At 43.9% G+C, this 13,091-nt stretch overlaps 1 protein-coding gene across 2 annotated transcripts in view; it reads left to right on the forward strand.

Annotated features, from left to right (window-relative positions):
* LOC109875124 (cadherin-18-like) overlaps positions 1-6,819 on the forward strand; it is a 51,462-nt gene extending 44,643 nt beyond the window's left edge. For both annotated transcript variants that reach the window (XM_020467333.2, XM_031810951.1), the window contains exons 9-12: positions 562-683; positions 2,103-2,217; positions 5,414-5,686; positions 6,054-6,819. In XM_020467333.2, coding sequence (XP_020322922.1) covers positions 562-683; positions 2,103-2,217; positions 5,414-5,686; positions 6,054-6,580 — 1,037 coding nt within the window. In that variant the 3' untranslated portion in view covers positions 6,581-6,819. The remainder of the gene's footprint in view (positions 1-561; positions 684-2,102; positions 2,218-5,413; positions 5,687-6,053) is intronic.
* The last annotated feature ends 6,272 nt before the right edge of the window (positions 6,820-13,091 follow it).

The raw sequence follows: 13,091 nt of genomic DNA on the forward strand, positions 1-13,091 counted from the left end.
TGGCTGTAATTTATGGACGAGTGAAATGGGAAAATATGATTTATGTATCCCACATTTAATAGGAACATGATTTCTCTGTGCAGCATCAGGGAGTGTAGTGTGCTGCCAGGCAGCAGGAGTTTAGTTGAGTGACCGGGTCACCTTTCAAAGAGAATTTACACTTCACCTGGCAACATGGCCAACCTCAGGAGACTAACACGAGATACACAAATGCATGGAGGCTCAGTGGGGATGTGACCTTAATTGATGGAGAGATACTCTGAGAAAAAATGGATGTACAGTACATCACTATGAGTGCTTGGCACTCAATATATAGGCCTATAACAATGTCTTGAAAATGCCATGCCATGGCTTGGGACGTTGTTTGCTTATTTTTACATTTGTTTTCCTATTTATTATGGATCCCCATTAGCTGGTGCCAAGGCAGCAGCTTCTCTTCCTGGGGTCCAGGAACAATTAAGGCAGTACATGACATATGGAGTTAAAAGATACAATATAAAAGGGTTGTATTTAATTCCATGGTTTTATACATGTTGATCTTTGTTTGTTTGTTATTTTCAGACAATCCCAGTCACGTCAGCCATGTTCCTGTGACAATCCAGGTGCTGGATGTAAATGACAATGCTCCCTACATAGCAAGAGATGATGAAATCATTGTGTGTGAAAGCTCCAGGGCAGGACAGGTGAGTATCTTTCACTTCACCTCCCTCCCTCTTTCCTGCTCTTTTCCACTTTACTCCCTCTCTCTTCCACCTTCTCTCCCATGAACTCATATTCTCCCTTATTCAACTATGTTGTCTTTTAAAACCTCTTATCACGCACATGAATGCACTCACACACATTCTCCCACAGACACACACACACACACACACACACACACACACACACACACACACACACAGACACACACACACACACACACACACACACACACACACACACACACACACACACACACACACACACACACACACACAGACAGACAGACAGACAGACAGACAGACAGACAGACAGACAGACAGACAGACAGACAGACAGACAGACAGACAGACACACACACACACACACACACACACTCTCTGCCTTTATTGTGTGTTTGACACCTTCAGGAATGGATTTATCTGTGGTGCAGCAGACTTTTGCAGCCTCTTGAACCTATAAATTATTCAGCATGTACCAATGTCTCCACAAGCAGATAGGAGCTGCATTAAGCGCAACAGAGACGGATTGCAGAAAATGTTTATCATCTCTCATTCAAATTTGGCCCGTGTCCAGCCAACCACGACTGCTCAGATTCATATCGCAATAGCATTCTCTCTTCATATTTTCCCCCGTTGAATGAAGATTACTAGACAGACTGCAGCATATAATCAGTTAGCTGGCTAAAGGCGACAGATGATGCATGCTAAGATGACATGTCGAGGGGCTTTTTCAAACACTGCAACAAATTACAGTAACTTCAATGATCTTTCAGAGAATTTGACTTGATTTATAGTAAAATGTGCTGTTATGTTCATCGAAAGGAAAGAAAATATCATTTTGTTTAGAACTAGTTGTTTTGTTAGGGAGACATACAATGATTCATATTCAAATAGCCTCTTGACAGATAATTCTGTATTTCTATGGATTCCCGTATTACTGTACGGTACCACAAGTTCAGGAATGTCTCTTATAGACTGACAATGCTAAAGCACGTGTGTAGGTCGCCAGGTTAGGATCCACTATAATTGGTGCATTGTCCATATGATCATTTTTAACTCTCAGCCGGTAGAAGTCAACTTCCTTCAATGAGCTGACAAAATATCAGGAACAGTGCTCTTGGAGACAGGTCATATCCACCACCTCTGATCTACACTTCTGGCTGGAACAGAAAGGGAAGGAGGAAAAACACATGTACTGATCGATAGTCATTACTATAATATAATAATATAACAATAATAATAATAATAATAATGGGCAGTGACTTTCTTGACTTATTCCTATTATATTTAGCTCCTAATAGAGCAAAAGGCTGTATATACATACATGTGACGTAAAAACGTTTTTTACCCCCATTTTCCTCTCCCTCTCGTCCCCTCACTCCTCTTCCTCTTCTCTGACAGGTGATCCAGACAGTGAGGCCATCAGACATGGATAACTTTGCAAATGGACGCTTCTCCTTTGCTCTGCCAAGTGATCTCCCAGTCAATCCTAACTTCACCTTAAAGGCTAACGAAGGTTGGCTGGTTACTGTGGCTTTCTGTGGCAATTTTAAAAAGTACACTGCATTTTGTTGAACCGCCACAAAGGATATGTGTGTGGACAGATATTTGTGCAGATACTATCATATCTAGTGGTGTTTGTTGTAAAACAGTTACCCCCATTTACACTTTCTCCTCCCTGGAGACGTTTTAATATCAAATGGAAGGACCTGCAGTTGTGTTTCCTTGGTAACAGGAAATCTCTTCCTCATTTTAGCTTAAGGCTCCTTGGCTGAATTCAGAGAGAACACTGTTATGTTATTTTTTTCCTTGTCTGAAAACCCAATTGCTCCTTTGGCAGATCAGGGAGAATCTCGAGATTAAGGTAGACTTCCAAGACGGATCACGGCAATCAGGATGAGACCAGACAGAGGAAGTGAGCTTCCACTGAGTTTTGTATCAGTGCTCTGTGTTCTTTGTGGTGGTGTAGCCTAGTACTTGGTTTTTATCTCCTCCCCAAATGGCTCTATTTTCCCTCAGGCGCGCTTGTTCAGTGAAACCACATTTCCACTGAAGTGTCATGAGGCCTATGTTTACACATACAGGATCACCAGGTAGTACTCCTCGGATAGAGCTAAAAGGAACACAGCTGCTTCAGTGCACTGATTGGGTAGAAGTAGGATACATTAGCTCCCTCAGGCTGTGTGGAATCTTTGCCCTCAGAACAACCTCAATTCGTTGGAGCATGGACTCTACAAGGTGTCAAAAGCGTTCCACAAGGATGTTGGCTCATGTTGACTCCAATGCTTCCCACAGTTGTGTCAAGTTGGCTGGATGTCCTTTGGGTGGTGGACCATTCTTGATAGACACAGGAAACTGTTGAGCATGAAAAACCCAGCAGCATTGCAGTTCTTGACACAAACTGGTGCACCTGTCAACATACACAATCCACGTTCAACAGTCTCAATACTTAAAAATCCTCCTTTAACCAGTTTCTTCCTCTTCATCTATACTGATTGAAGTAGATTTAACAAGTGACATCAATAATGGATCATAGCTATCACCAGGATTCACCTGATCAGTCTTTGTCATGGAAAGAGCAGGTGTTCTTAATGTTTTGTGTAGTCAGTGTGTAGTCAGTGTGTAGTCAGTGTGCTGTGGTACTATCTGGACGATATCCTGCTGTTCACCAGCTGATAGACATGATTTATTTAGCCAGAAATGCCTTGAGAATGCAGAGGAATCTTACAGACATACAGCAGCTTACTCTCCAGTGAGGTTGTGTTAGAGAGAGAGATAATTATCTCTGATTTTCTCTGCTGTAATCATAATAATTTGGAGGAAAAAAAAATCTTGGAGGTGGCTTTATATTCTATTGTCTCCCAAGTGGAGGATGAATGAGAGATATTGTCTCTTTCTTGTTTACCTGTTTCCTTGCGGTGGGCAAAGAGATAAAGTAATGAATTTTGACTTGAAGCCTTTGGGCCAGGGCCCCTGCATGCTAATTGGAATCCTATGTAAATGAACGCTTCCTCCTATGCACCTTCCCATGGGCTCGCTCTGTTGGAATACATTTGTTGATATCCCGAATGATGCAACGGTTGACCCCCCCCCCCACCCACCTCTCTTCTCCTGTCTCTTACCATCCCAAGTGACATGCTTTATCATGGCTCTGTGTTCCTGGGGGAAAATGAATCTGCATTGTGAAAACGCGGGCCGTGATTGTGCATACAAATGCATGGCTCTGGGCCGTGAAAATGGAAAATCTGCTGGAGCCTCTTCAGAATGAGAAATGCTGTCGCAGCAGCTGTGCTGGCCTGGATAGAGTACTTTTGGCAAGTGTTAATAAAGCCTGAAGAGGCACTCGCTATCTGTTCCCAGTCCTTTCTTATAGATAGCAGCGGGAATGAGTGGAGAACTATGGGCATCCTCTTCAATGTTGGAGAACACTCCTCATATCTCAGGGATAGGTTGTGCTGGTTTTCTGTATTTTTCTGTTCTCTGTTGTTGCGTATGTGATTTCAGAAGTATAAACAGGTCATGGCCAGTTCCTTTAGATGGTGTATTTTGGGAAAGTATATCAAAGGATAACCTAAATAAATACAAATGTATATAATACACACTGAGTATACCAAACATTAGGAGCACCTTCCGAATATTGAGTTGCACCCCCCTTTGCCCTCAGAACAGCCTCAATTCATCAGGGCATGGACTCTACAAGGCATCCAAAGTGTTCCACAAGGATGCTGGTTCATGTTGACTCCAATGCTTCCCACCGTTGTGTCAACCAGCAGCATACCACCCTGCATACCACTGCTGGCTTGCTTCTGAAGCTAAGCAGGGTTGGTCCTGGTCAGTCCCTGGATGGGAAACCAGATGCTGCTGGAAGTGGTGTTGGAGGGCCAGTACAAGGCACTCTTTCCTCTGGTCTAAAAAAATATCCCAATACCCCAGTGATTGGCGACACTGCCCTGTGTAGGGTGCCATCTTTCGGATGGGATGTTAAATAGGTGTCCTGACTCTCTGAGGTCATTAAAGATCCCATGGCACTTATTGTAAGAGTAGGGGGGTTAACCCTGGTGTCCTGGCTAAATGAACCAATCTGGCCCTCAAAGCATCACAGTCACCTAATAATCCCCTGTTTACAATTGGCTCATTCATCCCCCTCCTGTAACCATTCCCCAGGTTGTTGCTGTAAATGAGAATGTGTTCTCAGTCAACTTACCTGATAAAATTTAAAAAAGTTGTCACACAGGAAACTGTTGAGTGTGGAAAAACCCAGCAGCCTTGTTGTTCTTGACACAATCCAGTGTGCCTGGCACCTACTGCCATACCCTGTTCAATCTTTTGTCTGCCCATTCACCATCTGAATGGCAGACATACACAATCCATGTCTCAAAAGGCTTACAAAATCATTCTTTAACCTGTCTTCTCCTCCTCATCTCCACTGATTGAAGTGAATTTAACAAGTGACATCAATAAGGGATCATAGCTTTCACCTGGATTCACCTGGTCAGTCTATGTCATGGAAAGAGCAGGTGTTCTTAATGTTTTGTACACTCCATGTGGAATAGAATGTATCATATTACCCAATGTGCTCAATTTGTGTTTTTCTTTAGCCTTAATGGAAAAATATTCTGCATTTGGAGTCATGTCTGTATCAAGTCTTATAGTGGCTTTTTGTCAATACAATACATCCAGTGTATTTTCAACCTCTTGTCATTCCACTCCAGACAACACTGCCAGCATCGTGGCACGGAGGCGTCAGTTCAGCCAGGCGGAGCAGGATCTCTACCAGCTTCCTGTGGTTGTCAGGGACGGGGGGGAGCCCGTCCTGAGCAGCACCTCCACCCTGACCCTCCGAGTGTGTGTCTGCCAGAGAGGAGGTAGCAGCAGTAGCAGCAGCAACAGGGTGAGGACCTGCCAAGTCCCGGCCTTCCTCTCCACAGCTGGTCTGAGCACCGGGGCCTTTATCGCAATTCTGCTTTGCATCATCATCCTGCTGGGTAAGAGACAAGAGAAGTCAAAGGAGGTGGGAGGTAGGGGGCACGTGGAGGAGAGGAGATGGGGGAGAGAAAGAGAGGGAGGGAGAAAGAGAAAGAGAAAGACAGAGACAGAGACAGTGAGAGAGAGGCGGCTCTATCTTGCATAGAGGTAGAAATAATGAAAGGCTTCACACCAGCTGAAGGAGTACCTCTGGCTGATTTGTTTCTTGCAGCAGAAGGCCACAAGTCCACTCTCAAATCACTTTGCAGGTCGTTGCCATCAGAGAATCAGGTGTGTGTTTTGAACCTTTAGACCGGTGCAGTGCAATGACATATTATAAGTTGCTGTGCTCTTGTCCCCTCTCCTCTGACATGTCCTGTACTGTAGCCATCGTGGTGCTATTTGTCCTCCTGCGGAGCAAAAAGGGCAAGAATGAGCCGTTGATCATCTCTGAGGAGGACATCCGGGAGAACGTGGTCACATACGATGATGAGGGCGGTGGCGAGGAGGATACGGAGGCATTTGACATTGCAGCGCTGCGGAACCCCGCCGGGGCAGAACAGAGGAGGCTGCGGCGGGAGGTAAGGTCTGGGGAGGAGGGGTGGCTGGTGGCCTGCGGGCCCCAGAGTCCGTCCCTTGTGCTGCTCGACACAGAGGACATGCACCACGTCATCAGACAGAGAGTAGTAGACGCTGACAAGGACACCAGCGGACCGCCCTATGACTCCCTCCAGACGTACGCGTATGAGGGCTGCGACTCACCCACGGGGTCAGTCAGCTCTCTGGGGCTGGCCCAGGTCCTGCCCCCTGAACTCAGCTACAGTGACCTGGAGGACTGGGAGCCGGAGGGCCACATGCAGGCCAGACTGTTTGGGACAGAACTCTCTGAGACAGAACAGACCATAACCCCCTAATGTAAAACATCCTCTTCTAACCAGTTTAAGGTTAACCTAGCGATACAAAGCTATTTGAGTTGTACAACTTGTTCCTTTTTTGTGTGGAATTGACTGTCATTTAACACTGGTCTCTGTCAAGTGGAGTGGAGGAAACTATTTAAATATTTTTAGAAAAACAAATCATGAAGTTGGTATAAAAAAAACGATTTTCCCAAGTGTATATTTTTATTGATGAATAAAGTGCAGTGATTTCAGATAAGTGAATTTATGTGCAAGTCTTGTGTCATATTGTATAATGTGTCTGGTCCCACGGGAGTCTCCTTAGTACCGTTGTGGTAAGTATCTGGGTCAGTTTCCATAAAGCAACTCAGAGTTGGAGTGCTGATCTTTGATCACGTCCTCTCTGTCCGTATGATTGTAGTCATTATGATCTAAAAGGCTAAACTGATTCTGGATCAGCACTCCAACTCTGAGACGCTTTATGAATGCGGGCCCTGTTCTTATCATTATGCTTGCTGACCCCACAGTCTTGAAGTACTACAGTAACCTTCCAAGGTCTTTCAACTCTTTCTTAAGTTAACCAATGTAAATTGGTGCACGAGAAGAAAAACTACATCACAGGAGCAGATCAACTTTTAATTGGAAAACAACACAATTCTATGGATGATAATTGGATCCAAATGCTTTGGTGTGCAGCTTTTGATTTTGGAGCTGGGATTTATAAACCAGTTGTGAAACAGTCTTGTTTCCTGCTCAGACTTGATCAATTCCCACGAGAGCCCGGCTCCATAAATAAAGGAACAATAAACCGCTCCTTAATGTCTTTATAATAACCGGCGATGAGGGGAATCTCATTTGAATTACAGACCATATGAATCTATGTTTAACTTTCTGATGATACACATGAAACAGGAAGAATGGTCATCAAGTCAGAGCTCGTCCATTTACTCACACCCTGTCTTATATATCCTATTGAAATGTTAACATGTGACTCCCACGTCTGTCACAGTTTTGAATATGACAGTACAGCCATACAGTCCATAACACCATTCCACACCCTCCTACAATAATACACGTACAATATATGCTGCATTGCAAACATTCTTATTGTGCCACTTATTCACAGCAAGGTAATTAGGGGAGATGTGTGTGTACTTATTCCTTTTTGAAAACAACTGTGACCCCAACATAGATAATCATTTTGTTGCCATAGTGGTGGTGAAATGATGAATAATGCATTACTATATAATTGCATTCTATCAGAGAAGGATGTTTAAAGGCTATGGAGGGTAAATAGCATCTCTGCGGCCACCATCACAAATTTGATTACTTACGTCCCACAAAGGAAAAAGGAAACGCACCCAATGAACTGCTATGACAATTTTGTTTTAAAGTTGTCGGATCAACAGAGCCAATGATAAAGGGGAAATCCTGGTAAGTCCCAGTGAATATATTCAAATACATCCTGTGTCTCAGAGTTATCTGATGCTATATACTCCCTCATCAATTAACAATTGTATTAATTTGGCCATTAAAAATAGTGTTACAGCTGTTACAGTTAGAGACATTATGTAGGCTACGTAATAGTTGTCACCGATTGGATGTTGGCGTGTTACCATTCAATATCGAGGAGATAAATACTGTAGCTACATGTAAAAAACATACCTATGTTTTATTTCAGTATGTCCATCCATCCCAATGAAGATAGTAGAATGAAGCCCCGATACCAGTCATCGACTGTACCCTCTCTCCATAAAACATGAAAGCAGACTGTGTGATTTGGACTTAACAACCAATGCTAATGCTAATCTTAATTAGCATTCAAGATACTGACATTTAGGAAGTGAACATAATTATTGCAGGAAATAATGTACTTTTGCTCTTTTTCATCTTTGCACAATTCCATTTGGACTTGGGATCCAGCTTCCCTGCCATTCTACTGCTCTAGTGGCTGTTTCATAAGCTCCAATCAGTATAAAAGTATCCATTATTTTAATAGGCCTACTGTTAAATAATTAATGTAGAAAATCAAATCTAAAGCCAAAACAAATGTTTAGCTTGATAAAGGCGAGGTGTTATAAATCCTATAGAAATTCACTTCTGCATTGAACAGAACTTGTCATTGTTGCCACAAGCTTAAAATAGTCAGGGTTTCTGAGTTTGTTTACCTAGGGGAATTTAGAAATGTATACTGCTTTACAGCACCTGTCACTTTACCTCCCTCTCTCTCATAAGACAAGCTACTGTTGCTCCTGAATCCTGTCTGGCTGGAAAAATATAATTTTCTTTCAGACTGCGCTGTACACTGTAGCTACACACCCTCCTATTGTGCAAAATTGATTAGACGTGCTAATAGCTACAAAAGTAGACCGCAAACGAATGCAGAATGTCACATGGCGTTTGATCCCCCTCTGCATAAATAGTTGAGGGAATCAAACAGTGATGAGCTGTTCTACTACACAGACCAGGGCCGGTGTGCTGTAATTTCCCATGCTGCGTTTGACAGCTACAGTGGTGCAGGAGCTAAGGCATAGACATTCTCCATGCTCTGATAGACATGACTGCTGGTATCAGACATAATGAACTACATAATTGGCCATCATTATTGATGGATGAGAGGGAAACACTATCCTTTCTCTGGAGATACAGAGGTGGTCACTGTGTCTTGGGGAATGTTGTATTTCTCCATCATTTTGTTGAACAACTGACAGAACCACCTGAAAATATATGGTATATTAAGCTATAATTCATTTATAATTATCATGGCTTTCTATGATCTAATAAGACACACTTACGAGGAATGATTGTGTTCCTAACCGAATACAGTGGTAGAAACTAGGCGGCAGGTAGCCTAGTGGGAGTGTTGGGCCAGTAACTGAATGGTTGCTGGTCTAACTAGGTGAAAAATCCTTCAATGTGCCCTTGAACAAGGCACTTAACCCTAATTGTTCCTGTTTCGTCTGCTAAATAACTCAAATGTACAAATGCTAAATTAAATAATTGGGTCTGGCCCACCATTCCAGAGAAAATATGTTGCTGTTACATGTTGACTCTGCCATGCCATCAGTCTTCAGCGAGGTAATTCATTTGAGGATTGTTTGTATTCCAACCGTCATACTCAATCTGTGAATTCCATTCATCAACACCCACATTCCTTTCCCCATCATATGGAATACCCTGGGGTGGGCTGTTTGAAGCACAAATGGACCTCATGATCTTGACAAGTTTGACACCGCAGTAAACCTTTGCATAATCCTCACACATCCCTAAGGCACCCTGGCTGAGGAAAACATCTATCGATACCATAAACACCATCTGGGTGGGCAAGATGTTTCTGCTGTATACATATTTTCAATGATCAAAGTAGAATGTACAGAAGTGCTGAAAGGTATACGAGCCACTAAGATGTACTATACGGGATGTGCACAATTTTATCTCACATAATTAAATATTTCAGGCATCATATTAGTGCTATTTCTCACGCTCAACTTCTCCAATGAAGTTATTGCAGATCTAGGCGAGGGCAATAGTTCAAATTATCTGCACATTGTTGATTACAGGGAATCCTTAGGTAGGAGTAGCATTCTCTGAGGGGGCATTGGCTCTTTGATATGGAAGCGAGTGCACTGTGCAGGGTTTCCTGGGTGCTTGGCCTGAACACAGACAGACACAGGTGCATCTGGGGGAGGAATCAGAAGGATTACTCTCCGGCTTGTCTCCACACTAGGTGAGAGAGGGAGGGAGGGAGGCACCGGAGCAAGTCACGTGGTTCAGACAGGATGCTGGTGGGGTCTTTGATGGAGACTGACGCTATGACAAGAAGACAGCACCTGCCCAGCCCCAGTCCTGTGTGGCTCAGTTGGTAGAGCATGGCACTTACAACGCAAGGATTGTGGGTTAGCTTCCTGTGGGGGACCAATATGAGCAAATATGAACATTTATGGACTCACTACTGTAAGTTGCTCTGGATAAGAGTGTCTGCAAAATTATTATAAATAAATGTAGAAAAAAAATCAATAATGGAGAGATCACATGGGATACATCACAATAGCAGGCTCAGAGATACATCACAATAGCAGGCTCAGAGATACATCACAATAGCAGGCTCAGAGATACATCACAATAGCAGGCTCAGAGATACATCACAATAGCAGGCTCAGAGATACATCACAATAGCAGGCTCAGAGATACATCACAATAGCAGGCTCAGAGATACATCACAATGGCAGGCTCAGCGATACATCACAATGGCAGGCTCAGAGATACATCACAATGGCAGGCTCAGAGATACATCACAATAGCAGGCTCAGAGATACATCACAATAGCAGGCTCAGAGATACATCACGATAGCAGCCTCAGAGATACATCACAATAGCAGGCTCAGAGATACATCACAATAGCAGGCTCAGAGATACATCACGATAGCAGCCTCAGGGATGCATCACAGTAGCAGCCTCAGGGATGCATCACAATAGCAGCCTCAGGGATGCATCACAATAGCAGCCTCAGGAATACATCACAAATCAGGCTCATGGATACATCACGATAGCAGCATCAGGGATGCATCACAATAGCAGCCTCAGGGATGCATCACAATAGCAGGCTCAGAGATACATCTGAATAGCAGGCTCAGAGATACATCATAATAGCAGGCTCAGAGATATATCACAATAGCAGGCTCAGAGATACATCACAATAGCAGGCTCAAAGATACATCACAATAGCAGGCTCAGAGATACATCACAATAGCAGGCTCAGAGATACATCACAATAGCAGGCTCAGAGATACATCACAATAGCAGGCTCAGAGAAACATCACAATAGAAGGCTCAGAGATACATCACAATAGCAGCCTCAGGGATGCATCACAATAGCAGGCTCAGAGATACATCACAATAGCAGGCTCAGAGATACATCACAATAGCAGGCTCAGAGATACATCACGATAGCAGCCTCAGGGATGCATCACAATAGCAGCCTCAGGGATGCATCACAGTAGCAGCCTCAGGGATGCATCACAATAGCAGACTCAGGGATGCATCACAATAGCAGCCTCAGGAATACATCACAAATCAGGCTCATGGATACATCACGATAGCAGCATCAGGGATGCATCACAATAGCAGGCTCAGAGATACATCACAATAGCAGGCTCAGAGATACATCACAATAGCAGGCTCAGAGATACATCACAATAGCAGCCTCAGGGATGCATCACAATAACAGGCTCAGAGATACATCACAATAGCAGGCTCAGAGATACATCACAATAGCAGGCTCAGAGATACATCACAATAGCAGGCTCAGAGATACATCACAATAGCAGGCTCAGAGTAACATCACAATAGAAGGCTCAGAGATACATCACAATAGCAGCCTCAGGGATGCATCACAATAACAGGCTCAGAGATACATCACAATAGCAGGCTCAGAGATACATCACAATAGCAGGCTCAGAGATACATCACAATAGCAGGCTCAGAGATACATCACAATAGCAGGCTCAGAGATACATCACAATGGCAGGCTCAGAGATACATCACAATGGCAGGCTCAGAGATACATCACAATGGCAGGCTCAGAGATACATCACAATAGTAGGCTCAGAGATACATCACAATAGCAGGCTCAGAGATACATCACAATAGCAGGCTCAGAGATACATCACGATAGCAGCCTCAGGGATGCATCACAATAGCAGCCTCAGGGATGCATCACAGTAGCAGCCTCAGGGATGCATCACGATAGCAGCCTCAGGGATGCATCACAATAGCAGCCTCAGGAATACATCACAAATCAGGCTCATGGATACATCACGATAGCAGCATCAGGGATGCATCACAATAGCAGCCTCAGGGATGCATCACAATAGCAGGCTCAGAGATACATCTGAATAGCAGGCTCAGAGATACATCACAATAGCAGGCTCAGAGATATATCACAATAGCAGGCTCAGAGATACATCACAATAGCAGGCTCAAAGATACATCACAATAGCAGGCTCAGAGATACATCACAATAGCAGGCTCAGAGATACATCACAATAGCAGGCTCAGAGATACATCACAATAGCAGGCTCAGAGAAACATCACAATAGAAGGCTCAGAGATACATCACAATAGCAGCCTCAGGGATGCATCACAATAGCAGGCTCAGAGATACATCACAATAGCAGGCTCAGAGATACATCACAATAGCAGGCTCAGAGATACATCACGATAGCAGCCTCAGGGATGCATCACAATAGCAGCCTCAGGGATGCATCACAGTAGCAGCCTCAGGGATGCATCACAATAGCAGCCTCAGGGATGCATCACAATAGCAGCCTCAGGAATACATCACAAATCAGGCTCATGGATACATCACGATAGCAGCATCAGGGATGCATCACAATAGCAGGCTCAGAGATACATCACAATAGCAGGCTCAGAGATACATCACAATAGCAGGCTCAGAGATACATCACAATAGCAGGCTCAGAGATACATCACAATAGCAGGCTCAGAGATACATCACAATAGCAGGCTC

This window comes from Oncorhynchus kisutch, linkage group LG30, assembly GCF_002021735.2.
Source record: "Oncorhynchus kisutch isolate 150728-3 linkage group LG30, Okis_V2, whole genome shotgun sequence".
Lineage (NCBI taxonomy): Eukaryota > Metazoa > Chordata > Actinopteri > Salmoniformes > Salmonidae > Oncorhynchus > Oncorhynchus kisutch.